This window comes from Camelus dromedarius, chromosome 6, assembly GCF_036321535.1.
Source record: "Camelus dromedarius isolate mCamDro1 chromosome 6, mCamDro1.pat, whole genome shotgun sequence".
NCBI lineage: Eukaryota > Metazoa > Chordata > Mammalia > Artiodactyla > Camelidae > Camelus > Camelus dromedarius.
In genome coordinates this window covers 44,740,712-44,768,075 of record NC_087441.1, presented here as the reverse complement: position 1 = coordinate 44,768,075, position 27,364 = coordinate 44,740,712, and the positions used below count along the sequence as shown (strand labels likewise).

The 27,364-nt window shown below is 32.4% G+C and overlaps 1 protein-coding gene across 3 annotated transcripts in view; it reads left to right on the top strand.

Annotated features, from left to right (window-relative positions):
* CEP57L1 (centrosomal protein 57 like 1) overlaps window positions 1-26,849 on the top strand; it is a 60,495-nt gene extending 33,646 nt beyond the window's left edge. For 2 of the 3 annotated variants that reach the window (XM_010989602.3, XM_031456136.2), the window contains 10 exons: window positions 4,754-4,913; window positions 6,354-6,533; window positions 7,711-7,832; window positions 14,556-14,672; window positions 15,736-15,813; window positions 16,404-16,490; window positions 17,754-17,831; window positions 17,947-18,191; window positions 19,209-19,353; window positions 21,212-22,163. In XM_010989602.3, coding sequence (XP_010987904.3) covers window positions 4,757-4,913; window positions 6,354-6,533; window positions 7,711-7,832; window positions 14,556-14,672; window positions 15,736-15,813; window positions 16,404-16,490; window positions 17,754-17,831; window positions 17,947-18,191; window positions 19,209-19,353; window positions 21,212-21,430 — 1,428 coding nt within the window. In that variant the 5' untranslated portion in view covers window positions 4,754-4,756 and the 3' untranslated portion in view covers window positions 21,431-22,163. The other variant, XM_064486799.1, reaches the window with a different exon arrangement.
* Window positions 26,850-27,364: the final 515 nt, after the last annotated feature.

Genomic DNA, 27,364 nt, shown 5'->3' with positions numbered 1-27,364 from the left:
GAAATACAGCCTTTGTCACTGCTAATGTTTTGGGAGGTAAATATGAGATAATATTTTTTTAAAAACCAGTCTCCATTTAGCTGTCTTCTAAAGTTTCCTGAATTTGATTGTATCTTAACCTTCAGATTAGTTGTGAATGTCTCTGTAATTCAAAATGTCTCATAATTCTATAATTCCACAATTCTGTAATTTTTTGAATATCACTTTAATTCTTAAATCTAAAGCAGTATTGATTTTTTAATATAAACTGTTAAAGGAATATTTTGTAATATTTTAGGCTAAAATTACTGCTAATATTTGAGTTTAAAGGTAATTCAATTACATATAAATTAAATATGGGTCAAAAGCACAATTTTAGTTTTATTCTATTGAGTATGCTGGGAAATTTTTAAATTATTTTTAATTATTGCATATAGGATAGCACATGAGTCATTTCGTAGTCAATTTAGAAAGCTTTAGGTGTTACTGAAGGTCAGTTATAAATTATAAGGCCAGTTATAAGGGGAAAATAAATCAAGGCCGAGTTACATAATTGTTTCACATCTTAAGTAGGAAACTAAATTGCAAATAACTTTATTATGTGCTCTAAATACCGTAAACCTTAGGCATCTGCATTTATGTCCTTGTCACTATTCTTATGTTTCATTCACTGTGAAACAGAGGGGTTAAGTTGCAGTGTATTGGTTTGCTAGGGCTGCCGAAATAAACACCACAGACTGGGTGCTTAAACAGTAGAAATTGTTTTCTCATAGTTCTGGACACTAGGATTTTAAGATCAAGATGTGGGCAAGTTTGGCTTCTTCTGAGGCCTCTCTCCTTGGCTTGCAGATGGCCGCCTTCACTGTGTCCCCTCATGGTCTTTCTTCTGTGCCCACATATCCCTGGTGTATCTGTGTATCCAAGTTTCCTCTTCTTATAAAGAATCAATCATTGGATTTGGGGCCATCCCAAGGGCCTCACTTTAACTTAATCACTTTTTTAAAGGCCCTATCTCCAAATACAGTCACATTCTGAGGTACTGGAGGTTAGGGATTCAACATACAAATTTGGGGAAACACAATTCAGTACATAATAGTCAGTAAAACTGTGTATAGTTTACTTCCCTGCCACAGCAGTTTTCGTGAATTAAAAAGTTTTCATGAATTTCAGAATGAAAACTATTGATTCTGTACAAGTAACTCACATGATAGGTACAGTTATTTGCCTTATGACTTGTATATTAGCTTACACATGGGTGCTGTATGATTTTAAACCAGGAAAATTGAGGTTCTCTGCAAAAAGACATCCTGATTTGTATACAACTTCTATGTCTTCAGCTTTTCTTTTGCCTTTCAGTTTTGTTCATAATTTTTATGTTGTAGGATGAATTTTAATGTAGCCTTTGTATCTTTTCCTTTACTTCCCCCCTTTTTTAAACACAAAACATCTCACCCCTAAGATTAGTGGGGTTTTTTTTACTTTAACTCTTAATGTATCTGAAATTTTGTATTGATGTAGGAACTGAGATAAAGTTTAACTGGATTTTTTCCCTAATTTTTCTAACATCATTTATTGAATGAACAACAATTTATTCATTTGTTGAATCCCATTGAAGTACTTATGTTAAGTTCTTAGATTTACTAATTTCCATTGACCAGTTGTTTTTTACATCACTATCCTAACATTTTAGTTATTTTATTTTATAAATAATAGATTATAATATCTATGAGAGCATCTATGAGGCAAATTCCTTAACCACAAATTATTCTACTTAGTTATAAGTGTACTTTTTAAAGTGATACGCATTCAAAATAAAGGTAGTCCAACCTTGACTGTTGTTTGCTCTTTAGGTAAGTTAACTTGGATGCATACACAAACAAAACCAGATAAAAGACATAGAGCTGTTAACCTTTCTCCAGTCTCTCTAAGGAGAAATCTAAACTTGGGTGAACAGAGTCCTCTATTTCAAGAACCCATTGTAGTATCTCTACCTGACTCCTGATACTGTCTTCCTGATAGTCCTATGGGATTATGCAAAGATGTACAGTCAGCCACCACGTTGGTTGTTTAAAAGGACCATTTTGGAATAATTGCTTCCCACAAGAATAAGTGAAAATGCTTTGCAGCTTAGTGTTTGTGTCTAGCACATTCTTTTGAAGGGATATTTGCTTTCTGCAGTGGCACTTTAGTTGCAATCAATTAAGATGTCTTATTTTTATATACCATAGAGAAAATGGATAATTTCCCTGGTTGTTACAAGCTGTCAGGAATGGTTCCAGACATAACTTGAGTTTCCCTAAGCTTTACCAGGCTATTGATACAAATGAGGCCCACATTTTACATCCTTTGGCCTCTACTTGTGGGTCCTCTAAAATGCTCCAACAAGGGTTTCTGAGGTCTTTTCAGTTACTCACTGCTGGGCCTCATACCACACATGCCAGAATATTTGGAGGATGGGGCTTAGGCACCTCTGTATTTTCAGAAATTTTTCTCTAGAAATTTCTCAAATACATGCCCAAGAATATGTCCCTTCCATCTGCTTTCACTCTCGGTCTCTCTCTGGCTGAGCAATACTACAAATGCACTGGAACTCTCAAAGTACCAAAACTGTGTTAGTGATCCCTGGCAGCTTCTGCCTTCATTGGAATATAACATCTTATTCAAAGCAGAGCAGCTAATACCTCAATCTTTTACAGGGATATTGGTGAAATATTTCTCACTTTTACTTATAGACCTCTCTCTTCCCAACACCCACGTATTAAGTACACAGGACTGGGTCAGAGATTAATTAGAATGACCACCACCATACTCTACTCAGAATCACTCTTCCCCTCCTCTGCAAATTAAGGCATTGATTTTGGATCAAGCTTTTTGTATTTCTTTCATATTCCTTCAGAGTTTTTCTCCTAGGATGCCTCAGTTTTTTATGTAAATGAGCTTTGAGTGGGTTCATGCACTTGTTTATAACACAGGACGCTAGATTGCAAGGGTTAAGCTGGAACTCATGGGGTAATGAGAACCCCATGGCTTGTTTCTCTCATTTCTTTACTATTTCCTTTCTTTTTCTTTACCTACCAATAGGTTGTTACTCTGCTTATGCCCACTTTAAGATGTGTTTTTACACATTTAATTTAAATAAATTTTGGTCTAATTTTTAACTTACTTGTATCTTCTTAGTAGTCATATACATTAAAACCTCAAATTTGAACCTGTTTATTAATTAGTGCAAAAATTCATTTTGTAAAATAATACTTCTATTTGGGACAGAAGAAGCAGACAGTCCTCTGAAGGACTTCAGTGTATAGTGACTAATGGCAAAATTTCATTCTTTGCATTATTGGAGAAACTCAGCAGGAGCAGAAAACTGAATCAGATATCTTGGGTAACTCCAAGGTTTGTTGGATAGTTTCAACCACATGCCTCTCTCTGAAGATGTACAGCCATGTTCAGAACTTCTGTACTTTGTGCCCTACCTTTATTTTATTGTAAGCCAGATATGACTAACTTTGCTCTCTTATTTTTTGAGGGAATAGATCTTAGATAGATGTATTGTCCCATGAGGAACAGTGTCTGAGCATCAAGAAACCAGAGGGGTGGAGACATGGTTAATAAACGGTACCTGGTGCTAATAACAGTAGCAAAAATGATTGTCTCTTAAAGGCAAAGAGCATCAGGTATTCTAGCAAAGCTTCCTAGGCTATATAACTGCTAATTTAGATGGATGAGAATGGCCTGGAAGACACCCCATCATGGCAGTGGCTAAAGTAGAAAATCCTATTGAGTGAAGTGTGTTCTCTGCTGTCCCAGGAAATAATAGTCACGGCAATGTTTGCCTTTGCCCTGTGAATTGGGAAAGTACTGAAGTCACTGGAAATTTTCAATTCTCAAAAGTTAAAATAGGCTAATTATAGTTATATAATTATATAATGGAATTTAAAAGCAAACTTTCTTAAAATTGTGCTGGTGAATTGTTTTGTGTGTAAACAATTATCCTATTTCTTTCAGTATGGTTATAATTAATTTAATGTTGACTATAATCCATTAAGTAGAATACATTTCTAAAATATTTAAATATTTACAGGAAGGAAAATAAAATGATTTGAGAAAGTTAAAAAATTACCTGCTAAGATGGTTAAAAGGCTCTTCTGCAAACAAACAAAAAAAGCCCAGAATGGCAAAGTAAAACTATTTTACGTTCTTCAGATTTGGAACCCTTCTAAACTAGATGATTAGAATGTTAATGCATTAAATGGAGTTGTATCTTATTCAAGGGTTAGATTCAGAAATTAATATATTCAGATTTACCACTGAAAATCTTAGGAAGACAGTATACTGAAATCTCAATACACTGGAGTCTTACAGGATTGTATTATATGGGTGGCTTGTCTTTCAAAGCTTTGTTGTCTTTTGGAATATGTACTTTCTCTTTGAACCCTGGAGTCAAACTGTTTGTAGTGGGGTGCTCAGATGATGAGCTTATGATCAACTGAGAAACTAGCAAATTCACTACCCATGTAATGGTCACTCCAAAGCATATATACTCATTGAAGATCAGGCAGATTTGTCTATACTATTTATAGAGTAAATAGTCTTTTTTCTTTCTTTTTGCTGAACTTATAGTTGAATTTGTGATAACTAACTTCATAAAGATACAACTCCACAGTATATGATTATGTATTTATGTTAAAGTTTCACCTGAATTTTTACCTAATGTTTTTGTTATTCATGTAGGAAAGAATAATGCTGTACTGTGTCATTCCTTTATTCTCTACAGATAATGGATTCTGAATTAATGCATAGTATAGTAGGAAGCTATCTTAGACCTCCTGAAAGAGTGTTTGTTCCGTCATTTACCCAGAGTGATGAATCATCTCACTACTCCATGAACTTAGAAGTTACTGCTACTAAAATGCTTCACAGTCCAAATAGCCAAGGTAATGCTAACATAAAATCTTATTTAAAACTAGGGGAATTGTATGAAGTATGTTATGTAAAACCTTACATTTTTATGTAGAAAATAGTATGATTGTGTATTTAATCTTAATAAAACTGCTAATTTTGATTCTGTTGCTTAAAGTTTATGTAAACTTAAATGAGTTATTTAACATTTTTTATTTTTGCTTCTTCAGCTATAAAATGAAGATTAACATAACCAGTCAGGCACATATTGCAGGTTTATCATAAAAGCATCACTAGGAAATAGGAAAATACTCTTTGAAGAATAAAAGGTCAGATTTAGAATACTTCTAAATAAACAAGATGACTAAAATACTAGTGAATTAAGTAAAATTGTGTCTTATTCAACAACTAAATTCAGAAATTGCATATATCCAAAATTACCCTTGAAAATTCTTCAGGAAGCCAGTATATTGGAATAACTACAAAATACAAGTATTATAACTTTTAAAATATAAACTTAGGAGGATCTTATTGAATTAAAACATTTATGACTCGAGGCATACCTAAGCCATACATTTACATTACTTTCTTAGATGCTGATTATTGTATTGTTTTTTTTAAAATACTCCGTAATAGCAGTTGCCATTAATAAATAGACTAGTTTGTGGTGCAAAACAACTCTAAGAAATAATAATCCAAATCACATAATAATCTCTAGCAAATATCTTTCTAATTGGATATAAGCTATATGAAAGTTAACCTGTAGCATTTATTTATATTCCATTCATCTCTAGTTTTATAATTTGAAGTTATAACTGAAAAGAGAGTATAAGATAATATCTAAAAATATTATAACTCTGAACTTACCTGAACCATGGAGATATTAATATAGCTGAATACAAATCACAGTAATACATGTGTAACATAATCTTTCAAGCCTGACATCAATTAAATCATTGGGTTGTAATTTTTTCTTAATGGAAGAAACTGTGTTCTACCTCATATGTCCTAATTCATATTTTGGACAAAGAAACAAATGTTTGTGGTTTGACTGAAACAACATATCAAGCACTGAGAAAAACTTTAAACATAAATTTGCTTATTAATTAGTGGACACTATTTTAATTTTCTTTATCCATACTTGGACTCATACCTCCCTTACTATACATTATATTTTTTGTCTTTTAATTTGAAAATACTTATTTTATTAAATTAAATTGTGGTTAATAGCTTTCTCAAACCTCAAATTTAGAAAATTACTCAATACAACCATAAATATGTTGTTTTTTATAAGATATGTTAAAATTTGTCCCTCAGAGTTTTTGTCATTTTTCTTTTTTATGAGGCATGTACATATATATATATTTTTTTTTTCCTGGCTCACAAACAAAAATATACTACTCTTATTTTTTTGCTATGATTCTAAGTGTTCAAAAATCCTCACTTAAAATATCATACACATTTTTTTCCAATAGCTATTATTTTAGCCTTAAAAACTCTTCAGGAAAAGATTCATCGTTTAGAGTTAGAGAGAACACAAGCTGAAGATAACCTGAACGTTATTTCCAGAGAAGCAGCACAATATAAAAAGGCCTTGGAGAATGAAACAAATGAGAGAAATCTGGCACACCAGGAACTGGTAAAGCAGAAAAAAGGTAAGAAAATTTAAGTTTTCAGAAACAAGTGATTACCAAAGTTTACAGCTTGAAAATAATAAGCCCAGTCTAAGAAGATTTACTCAAATAACTTTGTTTTTACGTGCATTCAAACCTTGAGGACTTGTTCTCAGACATTTTGATATTTGCTGTAAATGGATATAAATTTGAACCTGCCTCTATTATATCTGTTATCCCAGTTCATAAATTATTGAGATTAAAAGAAAAGTTAAGTTTTTAGATAAGTTATGTTTAGGAATTAGAATATTTTCAGAATACCAACAAAATCCAGTAAATTATTAGCCCATAATATAGTTGAAATACTTTGTTTTCAGTTAACACTATTTTTTATTTGAAAATATAAAGCAACACTAGTAATTAAACAATTTAAAAACAATAAAAATAAACAAATAAGATTTATTTAACATGAAATATTAATTAGAAGAAATGGACAGGTTGGTAGAGGTTTCTGTGGAAATTATGAAAAGGATATCTGGACACAAGTTTTTAGAGATTTAGAACATAATGTTCTTTATATAATTTCACTGCAAAATTATGGCTTTTTTCTTCCTTGTAACACTACATTTACCGTCATAAATAAGATTCAAGTTTGTGTTTCAATTTACAAATAGAATGAAGAAATGAAGTGAAAAAAATTTCTGAAGGATTAGACAAAAGTGGAAGAAAGAGTTGAGGAAAGTAAAAAATTAAAGGATTAGAACGAGATTACTTACTTCTTATGGAACTGACTGTGCTGTTGGTAGTCAAGAACAGAGGAAGATGGGAATGGTAGAATGCATATACCTGAGTTTGCTGAAAGAGAAGACATGTACTCATAGGGAGAGACTTCAGGTCCTCTATTTTTCCAGATGGTGTTATTTCCTAGGAACAGCCAGGATTTTTATTCTCTCACAAGTCACTGACATCCTTCTCTTTTAGAAGTATGCCCTCTGGGTCTAAATTTAGGAGGAGACAGTGTTAAGCCAGTTATATATAATTAATAAGATATTCACAAAATGTATATTCATAATTCTGAGAGAGTCAATATTTGGAACCTAAGAAGCTTTGAACTTTTGGCTCTGATTGGATTCATATTATGCATTTCTTGTGATAACCAACTCTCTGATCTATGTGATAATCAACTAATTGACTCATTATATCTTTTTCTTTTTCACAGATATAAGTATGCAATTAAGCTCAGCCCAGTCTCGCTGTACCCTTCTAGAGAAGCAACTAGAATATACAAAGAGAATGGTTCTCAATGTAGAGCGAGAGAAGAATATGATCCTAGAACAACAGGTGAACATATTTTCTATAGTAATACAATATAATTTAATATGTTTTGAAGAATATTTAATCATGGGAAAATTGTATTATAATCTTAAATAGGAGAGAAAACTGTATATAGGAGATTTCTGGTTACAGTGATGCATGCTAGGTCATTTGGACCAAACTTTCTGTAGAGGAAAACAAGAAAAACTGGACAGAAAATTAAAAAGGAAAGAAGGGAAAGAAAAGAAAAAGAAAAGAAAGAGAAGAAGGAAAGAAAGGAAGAAAAGAATATATACAGTGGCATTGGAGAATTAACAAGGTGATGAAAAATCACCAATTCAAAATCTGTGTGCAGACTTAAATCCAAAGAAGTTGACCTACAGAGAGGTTGGTTTCAGGTTCCTTCCTTCTTAGAGACTTTCTGATTTCAGAAGGGTTAGTTATTTTATTTCTGTTTTTTGTGGTGGGGAAGTAATTAGGTTTATTTACTTTTTATTTATCTTTAGAGAAGGTACTGGGGATTGAACCCAGGATCTTATTCATACTAAGCATGCACTCTACCACTTGAGCTATATCCTCCCCACCAGAAAAGTTTGTTGAAAGGCTAAATAATGAGTTTGATAGCTATCTTTATGGGGCTAAAGAAGTTAAAGTTAGAGACCAGAGCCTACTAAGAGTAGGAACTCTGGTAAAATCTCCTGGCTCTAAATGCTTTGTAAGCGTAAACAAGAATGAAAACAGCCCAGATAATAGCTCTGCTCTAGATTGTGAGAGTAATCCAGAAAATCTTAGTTCCTGAAATTGGATTAAAGTGATTCTGGATGAAATGTTTCCAGGGACCTCAAATTTTTTCTACAAACATTTTTTTGACACAGTGAAGAAATTTTCAAAGATAACCAGGCAGAAGGAGATACACTGAAAAGAAATATCTTATGTAACAGACTATGTAAACACTCATAAATTAGCTCCAGCTAGGTACTGGCTCTGAAAGATACAGACTTTAAAATAATTATGCTTGCTGTAATAAAGGAGATAGAAGACAGGATCAAAAAATTTCAGCAGAGCATTAGAAACCTTAAAAAGGCAGAACAGATTTAAGAAAGAAACAAATAAAATTATAGAACTAAAATAAAAGTGAAATTCTGAACTTGATGGATCTAAGAGCAGATTAAAAGAGATAATTAGTGAACGAGAAGGCTAAACCATTCAAATCAATGAAGAGACAAAACAATAGTAAGTTATTTAGAAAAGAGAGCAAGAGACATAAGTTAGAGTGAGGTCAAACTTATGTATGTTTAGAGTTCCAAAAGGAAAAGAGAAAGAAAGGGACAGAAACAATACTTGAAGAGATAATGGCTGGGAATTTCCCAAAACTGATTTTTTTTAAATCACATGAAAGATTTAAGAAGCCCCATAAAACCAAAGCAAGAAAAATAAATATACATATATTTTATATAGAATATAAATATATTTATATAAAAATATATACCTAAATACCTTGTAACAAAATAAATAGTAAGATAAGAATAAAATCCTAAAAGCTGCTGGAAAAAAAATTACATTCAAAGGGACAACAAATAAAGTGACAGGTAACTTCTCAACTGAAAATTATTGAATCCGGAAGACAATGGACTGATATACTTAAGGTTTTAAAAGAAAATAACTGCCAGTCTGGAACCCAATGCCTAGGGAGAATATCCTTGAGAAATAAAGGTGAAGTAAAGATGTTTTAAACTTGAAAAAAATCTTAGATAGTTTGTTTCTGGGAGATCCATACTAAAGGAAATACTAAAGGACATTATTCAGACAGAAGGAAAATTATCTTAGACAGAAGATCAGAGATGCAGGAAGTAGTGAAGAACAATGACGATGGTAAATATATGAGTAAATCTAAATGAATATTGTATAATACAACAGTAATAATGTTTTATTTGTATGTTTAAATATATATAAAGGATTAAAATTGGAACAGTAGCTTATACGTTAGGAAGAAGTAAATTTAGTTTAAAGTGTTCTAAGGTCTTTGCATTATATTGGAAATGGGTAAAAGTACCAATCAATACTGGATTTTAATGGGCCAAATATTTAATAGGTTTTTCAAGGAACTAGAAAGGGTGACTCTAAAATTTATATAGAAAAGGAAAATTCCAAAAATAGTCAAACTATTATGAAGAAGAGTATGGTGAAGTCTTGCTTTCTTATATATTGATGCTATCAAAATTAATGTGATATTTGTATGGCTAGACAACCAGAATAAAGAAATATGATATAGTCAGAAACAGATTCACTTATATGGAAACTCAATATAAAACAAGGATGCCATTGCAGAACATTGGGGATGTTAGACTTCAGTAAATGGTTTGGGGACAATTGGTTATCTGTGTGAGGTGGGAAAAAAAGAGAAGAAATTGGTCTCTACCTCACACTTTACACAAAAATCAATTCCAGATGGATTAAAGACTTAAATGTAACCTTCGTAATTTTTAGAAGTAAATACAGAACAATGTCTCTATGATCTTGGAGTTAAGAGGTATTTCGTAAACAACACAAAAAGTAAAAAAAAAAGCACAAAAAAATGGGCAAAGTTATGAAGAGGCATTTTGTAGGATAAAAAGGATCACAAATGGTCACACATTTATAGAAAACTTGGTTAATCTCATTAGTAACCAGGAAAATGCAAATTAAAAGCAAAAGATACTACTTAATATCTATCTATTTATCTATTCACATCTTATAAAATAACCTAGAAATTCCTATCCTAGCTAAATATTGCAGATCAGTGACCTTTAACAGTTTTTTAAATGTTTGCATTGAAGTATAATTTACATCCAGTGAAATGCACAGGTCTTAAGTGTACAGTTCAGTGATTATTGATAAATGCATATGCTCATGTAAACCACAGTCCTGCCAAATAACAGAACATTTTCAACACCCCAGAAAATTTCTCATATCTCTGCCAAGTTATCCTCTGCTCTCTCTCCACCTCCCAGTAACACAATTACTATTCTGATGTATTTTACTTTAGGTTAATTTTGTCTGTCCTAAAACTTCATGCAGATTGGATCGTAAAAATATACTCTTTTGCATCTGGTTTTTTGTTTAGGATAAAGTTTTGAAGCTTAATCCATATTGTATGTATCAGTAGTTTATTCCTTTTTATTGCTATATAGAATTTTAATATAGATATGCCAAAATTTGGTTATCCATTTTTCTGTTGATGGACATTTGGCTTGTTCCCAGTTTGAGAGTATTATGAACAAAGCTGCTATGAACATTCTTGTACAATTTTGTGTGTGTACGTGTGTATGTGTGTGTAAATATATATTTTAATTTCTCTTGAGTAAATATCTAGTAGTAGAATTGCTGGGCCACAGGGAAGGTGTTTGTTTAACTTTATAAGAAACTATCAAGCTGTTTTCCAAAATACTTTCTTCTAAAAGCTTTTAGTTTTCATTTTTCTTTGTGACCCATCTGGAGTTGATTTTTGTATGGTGAAAGCAAATGTTCAAGGTTAAATTTTTTCCATGTGGGTGTCCAGTTGTCCCAGCAACCATTTGTTAGAATATTCATTTTATCCCATTGAATTGATTGGGCAGCTTTGTCAACAATTGATTGTGTAGATGAAGTCTGTTTCTGGGACTCTGTATTATTTTTTGGTCTATCCTTATACTAATACCAAGAAGCTTTATAATAAGCCTTGAAATCAAGTAATGTGAATCTTCCAACTTTGTTCTCTTTGAAGATTTTGTGGTTATTATAGATCCTTTGCACTTCTATATAAATTTTATAACCAGTGTAGCATTTTCTAAAAAATAAATCTGCTGAGATTTCAGTTGGGATCTTGTTAAATCTATAGATCATTTGGGGGAGAATTAATATCTCAAAAATACTGAATCTTCCTATCCAGGAACATGACATAATTCTCTATTTATTTCAATCTTCTTTACTTTCTCTTCACAGTGGTTTGTAGTTTTTAATGAGAGGTCTTGCACATCTTTTGCTAAATTTATCTCTAAGAACTTTATTTTTTAAAATGCTATTATAAGCTGTATTGGATTTTTTTCAATATAATTGATTTTTATGAGACTTTGTATCCTGCAGCCTTGCTAAATTTATTACTTCAAGTAGTTTTCAGATTTTCAAAGGATTTTCTGTGTGCACAATCATGTTATCTGTGAATAAAGATAATTTTATTTCTTCTTTTCTTCTTATGGCCCTTATTCCTTTTTCTCATTTTATTGTACTGGCTATTACAGCTCATACACTCTTAATAAGAAGTGCTAAGGACTGATGTCCTCGCTTTGTTTCTGATCGTTAGGGGAAAGATATTGGTCTTTTACTAGTACAATATTACCTCTAGGTTTTTTCATAGCTGTCCCTTTTCAAGTTGTGGAAATTACCTTCTGTTCTTAGTTTGCTGAAAGCTTTTTATTGTGAATGGGTACTGAATTTTGTAAATTGCTTTTTCTACATCTAGTGAAAGAGTCATATGATTTTTCTCCTTTATTTTTGTTAAGATGCTAAGTTACATTGTTTGATTTTCAAATGTTAACCAACATTGCTTTCCTGGTATAGACACCAGTTAATCTTGATAAAGTATTCTTTTTCTTCATTGCTTGATTCATTTTGCTAATATTTTGCTTAACTATTTTTGTGACTTTGTCCATGAAGGATCTTGGTTTATAATTTTCTTATAATGTCTGGTTTTGTATCATTGTTTTGTTGGCCTCATAAAATTAGTTGGGAAGATTCCTTCTTCTGTTTTTTGAAAAACCTTGTATGAAATTAATATTATTTTCTCCTTAAATGTTTGATAGGATTCAAATTTGATAGAAGATATCTGGGGCTGGAGTTTTCTTAAAACGTAGAATGTTTTTAAATTATGAATTCAATTTTTTTATAACAGAGATAGGGCTACTCAGAATTTCTGTTTCTTCTTGTATCTTTAAAGATGTCCCCTCTTTCATTCCTAGTATTACTAAGTTATATTTTTGCTCTTTTAAAAATTACCAAACTACCTATCATTTTATCAATGTTATTGGTTTTTTCAAAAAAAAAGTCTTTTAAAAAATGTTTTATTTATTTTATATTCATTGATTTCTACTTCTTAAAAAATTATTTCCTTCCTCCTACTGGGTAGGGTTTAATTTGCTCTTTTTTCTCTAGCTTTGTATCTTAGGAACTTAGATTATTGATTTTAATATTCTTTCTTTTTAAATGTTACATCTTGTGACTAAAACTATCAATTTCCCTATAAACACTGTTTTACCTGCATTCCACAGATTTTGATATCTTGTATTTTCATGACCTTTCAGCTAAAAATATTTTCTAACTTCTCTAGTGATTTTTTCTTACGTTCTATGGACTTTACTTCTTCCTGGTACTTTTTCCCTTCTCTTCCTCCTCCTTTTTAGTATCTGTTCTACAGGTTAAAATACATATTCTTAACTTACCATAGTCTGCCATGAATTAGTATTAAAACATTTCACGGGTAACATAAGATCCTTACTATAGTATACTTACACTTATCCCCTTTTGTTTTACAGTTTTCATACATTTTATTTCTATGTATGTTATGACTCACAATACATTATTATTGTTTCTGCTTTAAATGATCGATTATCCTTTAAAGAAAATTAAGAAACAAGAAGAAACATTTTTAACATTTCCAGTGCTTTTTATTTCCTTGTGTAGATTTGATTTTTCATCTGGTGTCATTTCCTTCAGTCTGAAGTACTTCTTTTAAAAGTTTGCTGGGAATTCTCTTAGCATGTATTTGTCTAGAAAAGTCTTTATTTCACCATCATTGGTGTAGGATAGTTTCACTGGATATAGTATTCTAACTGACAGCTTTTTTTCTTTTAGCACATTAAAGGTGTCTCAATTGTCTTCCGGATTTCACAGTTTCTAATGAGAATTGTTATCTTCATTCCTCTATGTATAATGTGTTATTTCTCAGGCTGCTTTTAAGATTTTCCCTTTATTACTGGTTTTCAACAATTTGTTAATGTACCCAACTGTGGTTTTCTTTGTATTTATCCTGCTTAGTTTGTTTTTTGTTTGTTTGTTTTAGATTCTTGAATCTGTCAGTTAATATTTTCCATCAAAATTGGAACATTTCTAGCCACTATCCTTCAAATAAGGATTATCTGACTTCCCTTTCCTTTCCATCTGTAACATTCCAATTGAATGTTAGACCACAGTTTTAAGTTTATAGAAAATTGAGCAGATAATGCAGAGAGTTCTCATATATCTCCTGCCCCCTCACAGTTGCCCCTATTATTAACATCTTGCATTAGTGTGGTAATAAATGCCTTTATAAGACAGTATATAGATATGCATATATATATGCATAACTTACCTTTTCTCCATGTTCTCTGTGTGCTTTATTCCTCTGATAGTTGCTTCTCTATGTTAGAGAAAGGGTAAATCAATGAGTAGATTTGGTTACCTTGTGAATAACACCTTGTTTATTTAATACAGATTTCCACAGTAGAAGTGTTACATGAAGATACATAGAAGAGTTTTTTCCATTGATCTAATATCTTTTTTGGCACCTTATGTTTGTTTTTTAAAAAGTATTTGATTTCTTGTTTTTGCTCATAAGCATCTAAAGTATGTACATGTATGTACATGTTTCTTATGACAGAATTATAATGTGCATTTGAATTCACAGAAATTGTATGATTCTTAAGTCATTGGCATCACTTGCCAAATTTAGAATTTTTTTTTTTTTTTTATCATTTCCAGGCCCAGCTTCAAAGGGAAAAAGAACAGGATCATATGAAGCTTCAAGCAAAACTTGAAAAGCTTGATGTGTTAGAAAAAGAATGTTTTAAACTTACAACAACTCAGAAAACTTCTGAGGTAAGCTTCCACTTATTTCTTTGAAGTGGTGATGCCAGGAATAAATCTTTACTGTTGTTAAGCATATTTGTACTGTATGTGAATATAAAATAAATCTTATATTTATAAAATTTCATTAACAACTTTTAGTAATCTAGATATGAATTGCTTCCTACAGAGATGAAAAGTTAATGTATTCTATCACTGCATGAATGAGCTTGCCTTTTGATGGGAAATTGTAATTTTGACTTCTGCAATGGCAGAACATTTTCATTTGTCAGATAATTTAAAGGTTATTGAAAAGATTGCCTTTTGCCACTTGCAGTGAAGTTAACCCTATTCTAGATCCTGTCCTGAAATGCCCTCTTCTTTTTCACCCAAATCCTATCCATTTCATAGGACATTCTCCTAGTTCTGCTTCCTTTGTGAAGCCTTCCTTGGGTTCTTCAACACTCAGGAAGCTCGCTCTTTGAAATACTACTGTCTTCCTATTCTAAACCACACCAAGGTTATAAGATGAAATACTTACATGTATAAGGTTAAATAGTGTATATGTGGTCTGGGTCAAATCATATTGTTTCATGTATGTTACTCTTGTTTCCCTAAGAACAGCGTAAACCCTTAAGTAACAAGGACCGTATCTTATGTTTTTAATGTGTCTGTCTATCCCCTCTCTCTTCTAATAACTATGCCCTTATCATATGTACATAATAGACATTTATTATGATTTGTCTGTGTTTTGAACAAAGCATTGAGAACTAAGATTATAATTGTTTGACCTTCTAGACCTTCAATACCCCCCAAATTTTCATTATTATGATTTTGTTGCTGAACTTTAATAGAGCCTATGCATGTACATTCTTTGCTTTTTCTTTGTTCTTATATATAACAGCAGGTAAACAAGCATAGGAAGAAAGCCAAGAAAAAATCTTAGCATCTTTTGTCATTCCTTTTTCTTACTTTCTGCTTTAAATTACCAAACTATTAAGAATCAAGACCCTAAGGACTCTTATTTGGAAAAGGGCCAAAAATATTTGGCTTTAGTTTTTGTATAATAACCCCAATTTTTAAAATTCTTTTGCAGGACAAGATTAAACATTTAGAGGAAAAACTAAAGGAAGAAGAACATCAGCGTAAGCTCTTTCAAGACAAGGCTTCTCAGGTAAATAGAGCACTGTATCATCTATTACATTAAAATCATGTATGTTTTATTATATGTTATCTTTATTAACTGAAATCTGTATCCTAGACTCTAATTTCTGCTTCCTAGCTTGTGAGTTTTGTCTCTTTTTGCTATAACAGTGAAATTCTCAGTAAGTCACCCTGTATATTCATATACCTGGATATGTTGCCAAGAGGTCTTTTGGTCTTTTGAAATTCTGACAAATGTATATATATTTTCAGTTGAAAGAACTGCAGGTATAGATTGTTTTCAGTTTGTTTTATATTAATGTATATGTATACATACACTTTGTTTTATATAAATGTGTATGTTTCAGTTTGTTTTATATAAATGTATATATAAATGTATATATTGTTTTATATAAATGTATAATAGTTCATTCTCTTATAAACAGAAAATGATTGTAATCACCAGTAATTTAGTGACTTCTACACACAAAAAATAGTATTTTGAGTTTTATTCCTCAAAAAACATTTTTGTCTTTATAAACTGAGATCTGATCTCTCATTATAATGTTTTTGAAGAAGCTTGTTAAAAATCAGTTTCATAACTTTTAAAAAATATTATAGCTTCAAACTGGACTTGAAATCAATAGAATTTTAATGTCTTCAGCATCAAATCCAAAGCACTTCAATGAAAAGAAGAAATCTTCAAAGGTATGCGAACACTTTATTCTTATTTGCTAATACTTATTTCTTCAGCCTCTTAATATTTATACATATCCATTTCCCAAAAGAATTTGAAGATATTTATAATTAAAAAAGCATGAAATGCTGCTATAAAATGGGGATTAAAAGATAAATGATGATGGCCTGGGCTGTGAGGACAGAAAATGCCATCAAACCTAGATTAAAGAAAGTAACAGCAGTTGAGCACAAAACCTAGCTCTGAGTTTGCTTGACAAACAAAGCAAAAAGGAGCATATAATGGGCAATAATGCATCTATCTTTGTGGAATAACAATAAACATTCCAATTTTTCTAGAAAGACAAACATTTTCCTAGTACTAAACTCTAGAGATACGTATTTTTGTCATACTTTATACAAGAGGCACTAAATAACACAGAAGATCTTGACCTTGCTCTACCTCTAAGCCATTTTATTTCTCTAATTCTCAAAAAAAAAAAAAAAAAGAAAGAAATCCAAAAGTTAAGATATCCAAATTTCCATGTAGAATTGAGAATATATTGTTTTCATTATGGAATGTGCTCAGTTTATTGATTATTCTCTTAATGAAATGTTAACTAGACTGACCAGTTTACCCCAGTTTGCCTGTGACTTTCCTGGTTTTAGCACTGAAAATCCTGAGTTGTGGGCAAATTGAGATAACTGGTTGCCCTAATTCAACCCTTCCAAAAAAATAATGAAATAATTTATTTTTAAGAATGTAATTTAGCAGTGTCTTTTTAAAAATGTTTCATGAAAGAGTATATATAACAAAAAATGTCTGCTCAAAGGATAACAATAAAATTAACACTGGTGTACTCACCACACAGAAAGTACAACTGCAACTGCTGGGTCATATGATAACTACATGTTTAGTTTTACAGGAAACTTATAAACTGTCTTCCAAAGTGGTGCATTATTTTATACGTATGAGCAATCTGATTTCTCCACACTTCTGCCAGCATTTGGTGTTGTCAGGTTTTGGGGGGAAGAGGCGAGCTTATAGGGCATATAGTTTATAGGTGTGTAGTGCTATTTCATTATAACTTGCATTTTCCTAATGGCTGATGATGTTGCATATCTTTTCATGTGTTTATTTGCCATCTCTTTGTCTTCTTCAGTGAAGTGTCTGTTCACATTTTTTGTCTATTTTCTAAACAGATAGTTTGTTTACTGTTGAGTTTTGAGACTTCTTCGTATCCTAAATGGCTCTTAAAATAAATTTTTTTCTACTTTTTTCTTGTCAATGTTTAGAAAACTAAATGTTTAAAGAGAGGACCACCTCAGCAAATTTATTCAAAGTTTGGATCACAGCCTATTGTGGCTGAGAAGGTAAGAGGGGAAAATTGAAGGTACTTGTTCGAAAAAACTCATGATTTGTTGTAAGTGCTCTTTAAATACCGTCAGTTATTTGAAATTGTTCTCAGCTATTTCTTTCCCCCTAAAGTCTGCCAGTACAAGCCATTCACTGAATCCAAGTATGCAAAACCTCCTGCAGACGACGCAACATTACAGGACACATACCCTTCAAAAACCAGCTGAAGTAGCTGAGCCTGCATGTCTCCACAAGCCTTCTAGAACAACTTCTCAGTGTAAAGCTTTACATTCTGACTCAGAAAAGTCTATTTCCATTTGTAACAATTTGTCTGAACTTTTGATGGCAATGCAAGATGAGCTGGACCAAATGAGTATGTAAGTATTTTTATTCTTTATCAGAAGAAGTAGCAGGGTATTCAGGTATCTTTTTCTTTTTCCCCTCAGTCTTTCAAACAATGCCACTTATAAGTTCTTAAAAGCCTTACTTAGCCATTTGGACTTATTTTGATCTACAAATTTGTTGTTACTGATTTTTCATTATATTTATTATATTTATATTTTCAACTGTGTATAATTACTACTTTTTCCAATTTAAAGAGTTTCTGTATTCCCAAGATCTGAACTGACAGACGAATATTGCTGTCATTCTAACAAATGGGATCTGGTGACCTTAAATTATAACTCACAAACGCTCTTAAAAGAAAGATTCTCCTTTTGTATTTTATAATCTTTTTAGTTAAAGAAATGATTTCATTAGACAAGTAGGAATGCAACTTCTTGTTTTAGATTCAGGCTGGTCTACATTCAAGTTTGAAGCAACCACAGTAAACAAGATTCTATATGGAATACATATTTTAAGCCTCAAGTTTAAATATATATTCAAGAAAATATGTGATTTTTGGGGGGTGGCCAGCTGGTTGAACTAGACCTCTGTAGAAGATACAACTAGTTCTGTTGACAATGTTTCTTTGAGTAGGCTATCACCATATCTAGGGATTTCTTAGGCAAATACTTCTATAACTGGAATTCTTCCAAAGATCTTATATTAAGAATTCCAAAGTTGGAACTAAAGAGAATCCTTTAATGCCTCTAGCCAAGGACATCAGAATATTTTACTACATTTAGCTATAAACATCAAGAATTCAGACTTTTTTTTTAAGATTCTTTAAGACTGTAAGTCTAAGATACTTCTAAATGTATCTAATCTCAAATCACAAGAACCTGTTTATAATTACTACAGATTTAATTTGGTAACTCTACAGAAAAAGACTAACTTTGAGGTTAATATTTAACTCTGATTTACATTTATGATCGAACAGAATATTGTTTAATTTTGGCAAAGGCATATACTAAAAACTATAACAGTGCTTGATATTTGTTTTTCTTTCATAGGGAATACCAAGAACTACTAAATCAAATAAAAGAAACTGAAAGTCAATCAGTTTGTGAAGACATAGAATGTAAACTAGAGCGTTTAGTCAAGAAAATGGAAATTAAAGGAGAACAAATTTCCAAACTGATGAAGCATCAAGACAGTGTAAGGAAGTTTTAGTAAAAGGTTTTAATGAAAAGATAATACATCTGAATTCAGTATTGTATCTCTGCATGAACTTCCAAATTTGAGGTCCGTATGTGTGATTTAGTGAAAAAAATGATAGATTGGAGTCACTTAGACCTATTATAGAATAGTCATCTGTCCCATTGGAATAACATGGCCTCCTACATAACTCTTCAAGATAATATAAAGAAAAGGGAGCAATAAAGTTTAGTTATATATTTAGTAAATATTTGGGAAAGATTGTGATGTAGGCTAAATTTGCTTTGCAGCTCTCCCAGTTATACTTCTAGCATTCTTTCTGCTTATCCCTCTTTTCCTTAGTGCCTTAATGAAGCCCCTTATGTTGATAGGTGTCTAGTTCATACATAAACCTGTCTCCTCAAGCAGTATCCTGATCTGAAAACCACTATTTCCACTTTCCCAGAATAAGTTGTGCTGTGTCCCATTCCCTGGGGACCTGTGCTTAGGTAGCTCTAGTGTGATGGTGAGGGGGGGCTCTATCCTTGTGTGTAAATTCTTAACAACAAAGAATGGCATAACAGTTTAATATTTCAACAGAAAAATCATGGAGTGTTATAGTATTTTATCTCAAGACAATGAGTCCATTCTTAGCAGTATTACACTACTGGAACAGAAGGCAGAGGGAATCTTTCCAAGAACCCTCAGGTCATATCATGTAGCTATCTGCCAGTAGAATAATTCATATAAGTTGATAATATATTAACCTCACAATTAAGCCTTCCCCACTTTTATAGAAAAGTAATAAAGAATGCAGAATTTTTTACTGCCTTTCTTCTGTGGTCAGTAAAGAAAGAAGGAAATGAAACTTTTGAAGCAAACATTTTCACTTCACTGGCTTTTATGGCTATAGTAAGTAAATTTTTGTATGCTTGTATTAGGGTGAAGATTATATAACTTGTACACTTTCTTAGAATCATATAGGAGAAACTTGAAAGGAATAGAAGAATAGTCATATTTTTTAAATTTAGGCAGACTGTACCTAGCTATATTTTGAAAAATATTATTTATATTCCTTAGTAGCTGTAGCAAGTATGCATTTTTAAGCATTTTATGATGATAAATTTAATATCTGCAATTAAAATGGCCTTAGACAAACAGAACACCAGGTATTTAGCCAGTGTCTAGATTAGCTCTGCAAATTAGGCCTGTGCTTAAGTGAAATAGACACTTAAATGGACTGGACTTGGAAGAAATGGGTTTTGGCTAGTTGTTGGGTTTGTTTTGTTTAATTTTGTCTACCCAACCATTACTAGATACTCCTCAATGAGATAAGGTTATTCCCTTTTTTTTTTTTTTCAACTGGCATTCAGTAGTACATTAAATTCAGGAACACTTTAAAGGAAATGTATATATATATTTTGACTCTATAAACTTGATGCTCATTTATAGCAGCAGATCTTTGTTTTGTTGTTAATGTCACCTGAAAAGTCCTTCTCTCACCTCCTTATTCTCCAGTTTTTTTCCCATTTCATATCTTGCATAAACATTTCCTCATCTCAGCTTCTCCAGCCCCACATTGATCTTGTCCTACTGTAGCCTTCTCAGATATATACTTTTGGTCCTACTCAAAGTTATTCTGGCTTAAATTATTCTCTAGTTTGTTACATATACGCTTTTCTTTTACTTATTAGAACAATAAGCTCCTGAGAGCAAGCATTGTTTTATTCATTGTATTTCTACCTAGCAAGCACAGTGTTAGGCATGTAATAGGTATTCAATAAATAAAGATTTAATAACCTTTTAAATTTCATGTAACCTTTAAACCATCAGTCCAATCCATTTATTGACTAAAATGTTAGATTTTTTTTCTCTCTAGGTTCATAAACTACAACAAAAAGTTCACAATTCAAAGATGAGTGAAACTTCAGCTATTCAGCAAGAAGATGGCAACTGTAAAGGATCAAAGAACATAAAAAATAGCCCCAGAAATTGTTGGTTAAGTAACTCTCTTCAAAAGAACAGCAACTTTCGTCCAATACAAGTCCATAATCTTCAAATGAAATTGAGAAGAGATGATATCATGTGGGAACAGTAACACAATAGTAGAAATGTCACCTTAACTGAACTCTGTCAATGAACTGTCTCAAGTGGTTTTAATTTAATATACCTTTATGAAATTTCAAATTATGTTTCTAGCTTTTATAAAGTGTCAAGTTGTAGTATTTTAAAATTAAGCCTAATGACCTCCTAAGAGTCCTAAGTAATAATGATTGTTTTTCTTATTGACTGAAATACCTAATCTCACTATGTTTTAGAAACATTGTTCACTTTGTAGATATTTTAACCTAAATTTAAGAAATTATACTAGATTGATATTTAAACTTGAGTTAAATTTGAGATACAAGTACCATTGCACTTCTTCACTTAGTAGGCTTGTAACCTTAAGAACCAGTGTAAAATTAACAGAGTGTGGAAAGGTCTTTTAACTTTCCTGGTGCTTCCTCCTTATCTTGTTTTAGAGGTGTAAAGTGTTCTTCTTTATTTGGAAAGGGAAAAGCTTTGTGAAGAGGCCTTTAGCCCAAGTTTATGTTACAATTACAAATAGGAACTCATAGTTACTTAATTTTTAGGTGATAATAACTGTGGAAGCCTTTTTCTGCTATTCCCATTTTCTTTTACAAATGTAGCTTTGTTTTTTTTTTTAACACCAGTGATCTATTTTATCTTACTACTTTATAACTGTATTTTTGATATTTTGATTAGTGATGTCATAAAAGAGATTTCTTTGTCCACATATGCTTTATAATAAATTTATATTTGTTGACCTATCCTTCCAGAAGTCTATGAAAACTAGTACAACTCTTCTGAACTTTTTTGGTTTCCCACCAAAATCTTTGGGGAAGCTAGAGAATTGGAGTCACCAGCTAAAATAGAAGTAGAAGACTGACAGAAAATGCATGATAGAAGGGAGGCGCTCAGAAGACAGGATAGCAGTTTAAGTGATGGTGATTCTGAAGACAAGAGTTGGAGGTACATCTTTATCTACAGCTGGGAGGATATTCAAGCTATAGGTGGGAAAGAATTTTTAGATCAAGATCTTGGGGAGCTAGGAAAAACAGTTTTTTAAAGACAGTCTTTATGTCTTCCTAGGAAATTCCCAAAAAGTATGTGTAGGAGGTAATTGTGGACCCTCTGTGGGGGAGGAGGAAAACCATGATTCATTCTCATTGAGAGAATTACAAGACCTACATTAGAAGACCTTTCCATACCCGAAGTGGGGAAACGACTGAAATGGGCAGATTTATACTTGGAATTGTCCTTGAAAGAAACTAATGGCAGAGATAAAAGTTTCTCTCCCTCTGGTTTAAATAGTGCATGTGTCCTTCACCCTCTTTCACTCCCTCTCTCTTCACAGCTCCTTCAGCCCCAGAGATGTTCCACAGAGTGCTTCGTCTAAACCCAGTTTCATCACCTTACCTATTTTTCAACTTTGCCTTTTCTTCTCAAGAATGTGAGTGCTATAGTTTATACTTAGCAAAAAACTCATCAGGACCACAATACAGCCCTGTCTTCTCATACCATTGTTATCTATGCACTTAAGATGGTGGCTGAGTATATTTAGTTTATCAGTAGTGAAGTCATTACTTGTGAAAATGTATTACTAAGACAAATTACCATTAAAAAATTAAAATCATTAAAGGAACACTTGAATATTTCAATTAAGAACTGAGAATTTTCTTGTAAAATCAGTGTAGTGTTGTAGAAAAAAACATAGATTTCAGAATTAACAGACTTGCGTACACGTTGTGATTCTGCCATTTAGTAGCTTAGACAATCAAATAACTTTGGAGCCTCCATTTTTCATTTATAAATGAGGGATTATATTACTACCTACCTCACAGGGTTCTGTGAGGATTAAATGAAATAACATGTCAAAGCACCCAGCAGAAGGGTTGGCACTGAATGAAAACTCAATAAATGTTAAATCTGAGTCGCTAAAAAAAATTGTCATAGAACCTAAATTTGCATGGATTAAAGCCTGAAAACAAGAGCCAAAAAGTATTCTTTGTAAAAGTGGAAATATTCTAATTTACTTTTTTTTTTTCTTCTGTGTGCCTCAGGGGAAATGCTTTGCCTTGTTCCCTGGCTCAGGTTTCTAGTTGGGTGGGTAAAGAATACAGCCCTACCGTGGTGCAGAAATAAATGATCACACACAGCAACTTGGTTTGGAGTCTGTCTGGGTTGTGGGGGTGACATTTATTATGGAGAGACTACAAAGAATGGTGTCTTGTTGCTCCATCACAGCTATTGAACTGAAAATGTATCTCTGCTCACAGACTGCTGCTTGCCTTTGACTCTTCAGGGGGTGGAGCAAATGATTTCCTTCCTGGATGGGGAGGTCTATGGTCAGTGTACAAGCGTTGCTGTAGCAACCCCGCAGCTGTGCTCTGCCTAGCACAAACTCCGCAGGATCTCATAGATTTTGCTCACTTAAGTGAAAAACAGGTTGGTTTATCTTTTATTTAATCAGAAATTGAAAAAAATGAAATTAGAATTTTGTAGCCAAGTTAGGTCTCAACTTTGATGAAACTAGAAAGTTTGAATGTTTGAAGCAGCAGATATTGTGACTATTCTAATCCTAGAAATAGAAGTTGGAATCTTGAATTAACTGTACTTGTGTGGGTCATTGGCAGCCTGGCCGTTTTTATTCGGCTATAGCTAAAGATAGGAGGATTGGAGGGAAATGCTCAGTTTTCAGCAGTATAGGATGAAAGGAGGAGATACTTAATATAGTATGCTATCTGGGATGGTGTACTTGAAAACTATTTTTGAGTTTTTTGTATAGCTGTCTTTAAAAATAAAATTTTAACTGTAAAGTAGTATTCTTAATCCATGATAAGACATCAAAAGTTCAATTAAAATTTGACTTGTAATGTGAGACATTAAACTAAGGGGAAAATTGGTTGCTCATGCGCAATGGGATGAATACTCGCTGTGGCCAAAAATGCACCAGCTGCCATTGTTGGTGTAGAGTAAATAGTGAAACTCCTAATGGAGTTTCCTGGAACTCTATTCAGCTGTAACTAAAGCTGTACCTACTGAGAACATTTAATTGTATGTGAAGTTTAGATAAGTATAAGCTGACTCCCAGATGTACAAGACAAACCTATCTCAGGCATAATAGCATCTGTGAGATTAAAAAAACTCTTTATGGGTGCCATGACACCTTTTAATTAAAGTGAAATGAGGGTAAATGAAAATAATATTGACTGTCACTGATGTGAAAATAAATTCACTTCTTGGTAATTAAATAGACCTTGCCAACATCTCAATGTCTCAGACTTTTTTCTCATAACCTATATACTTATTTTCATGTAACTTTCCTCCTTTAATTCCTTTTTTTTTTTTTTTGTATTTTGTTATGTAAGGAGAATTAGACATAACAAAATTGTAAACTTAAAGTTTTAAAATATTGTCCAGGCCAGAGTTGTTTTTTTTTAATTGCTTATTTAATTGTTTATTTATAGATTGTTTATTTAAAGAATCAGGTGGATTTTTTTTGCCAGTGGGTTTTTTGGGACTGTTCTCCTTATCAGTATGGTGTCACTGAATTCTTATTTGTTGCAAGAGCCTACTAGATACCATAGGCAGTCATCAGAATTATAAATTAGTACACCCCACTGAAGAAATTTATTTTTTATTGTATATGCATGGTTCATTGTATACCTATGTGTTTAATAGTTTTAGCAGAAAATAGTAGAGAAGCAAAATGATCTCTTGTTACTTTATGCTCTGAGGCAGTTTTGTGACAATAAAAGACTTGTAAATGACCAGTTCAACAGTCTGTAATGTTGGGAGACTGGATCCAGCTTAGAGGAAGAATGTTGGGCATTATGAATTTTCTATCCAAGGAAGATAACTTCTCTGAATGGTATAATCAGCTTTCTAGAATAATCTTGTAAAATAAGGATGAAGGTATCCACCATATTCTCTGCCTAGATTTCACATATGTAGCTTTCCTTCATTCTCCAGGTCTCAATTTACTGCTGCCTCTAAGAAGCCTTCTTTATTTAAGCCTCCCCTTCACACCTCTGCCTTCTCCCAAATCTGGCATAGCTGCCTTTTCTAGGTATTCCTCCTATCTTTGCACGTAGCATACTTTCTTGTTATCTTTTGTTTGTCTTCCCATAGACTGAAACCTCCCTGAAGTTAAGATCCTTTCTTGCTCACCTCTGTAGCCCAACACCTAACACAATCCTTGGCCCGTAAGTAGCCTCTCAATAAATATTTGATAATTACATTTTATGAAAATATATTAACCTTATATGGTGGTTTCATCCAAGTGAGCATGTTGGGTCAAGTACTGCTGTTTCAGGCACGAGTTCAGCTGTTCTGCTATTTCACCTTTTAAGGATATGTGACCATATTTTATGTAATCATTGGTTAAGAATATTTCAGTATTTTTTGCGCAGCAAAGGAAACCATAAACAAAAGAAAAAGACAACCTACGGAATGGGAGAAAATATTTGCAAAATATGAGGCTGACAGGGGCTTAATTTCCAGAGTATGTAAACAGCTCATACAACTTAATAACAAGAAAACAAACAACCCAATCCAAAAACAGGCAGAAGACTTAAACAAGCAATTCTCCACTGAAGACATAAAAATGGCCAGTAGGCACATAAAAAAATGCTCAGTATCACTAATTATCAGAAAAATGCAAATCAAAACTACAATGAGGTATTACCTCACACCAGTCATAATGGCCATCATTCAAAAGTGCACAAACGATAAATGCTGGAGAGGGTGTGAAGAAAAGGGAACTCTCCTACAGTGTTGGTGGAAATGTAGTTTGGTACAGTTGTCATAGAAAACATGGATATTCCTCAAAAAACTAAAAATAGACTTATCATATGATCTAACAACCCCATTCCTGGGCATATATCCAGAGGGAACCTTAATTCAAAAAGATACATGCACCCCAGTGTTCATAGCAGCACTATTTACAATAGCCAAGACATGGAAACAACCTGAATGTCCATCGACAGATGACTGGATAAAGAAGTTGTGTTATATTTCTACAATGGAATACTACTCAGCCATAAAAAAGAATAAAATAATGCCATTTGCAGCAACATGAATGTACCTGGAGAATGTCATTCTAAGTAAAGTAAGCCAGAAAGAGAAAGAAAAATACCATATGATATCACTTATATGTGGAATCTAACAAAAAAAGACAAATGAACTTATTCACAAAACAGAAACTGACTCACAGACATAGAAAACAAACTTATGGTTACCAGGAGGGGTAGGGGTGGGAGGGGATAAATTGGGAGTTCTAGATTTGCAGATACTAACTAATATGCATAAAATAGATGAACAACAAGTTTATACTGTATAGCACAGGGAACTATATTCAATATCTTGTAGTAACCTATAGTGAAAAAGAATATGAAAATGAATACATGTATGTTCTGATATGACTGAAATATTGTACTGACACAACATTGTAAACTGACTTAATGTCAATAAAAATAAAATTAAAAGAATATTTCAGTATTTTATTATTTGTTTCTTTGGGGGCATAGACAACAGGTACTCAGAATGGTGCTTTCTTTGATATGATGCTAAGAGGAAGAGGTTTGAGAACCAAGGTAGTTATTTGTATATTGGTGTGTTTGACTTGTTCATTCAGCAAGTATTTATTGATCTCTTATAGTCAGATATTTGTTGACCTCAAGATACCGTGCTAAATGCTATGGGAGAGTCAAAGACAAATTATACATAGAGTCTGTCTTCAAGTTGCTTACGGCCTGATAAAGAAGGTAAAACTTGTGCATAAATATTATACAAGGAAGAAAACAATAGGTGACAAGTATAATGACCAGCACAGAGTAGATGCTCAAAAAATATTGTCTACTATTGATAGGTAAAGTTAGCCTGTGTATTTCTTCATTCTCTATCTTGATATATATGGCTCTCCTCTGCTTTTTTACCTGGGGCAGTATTGGTCTAGGATTCTTAATCT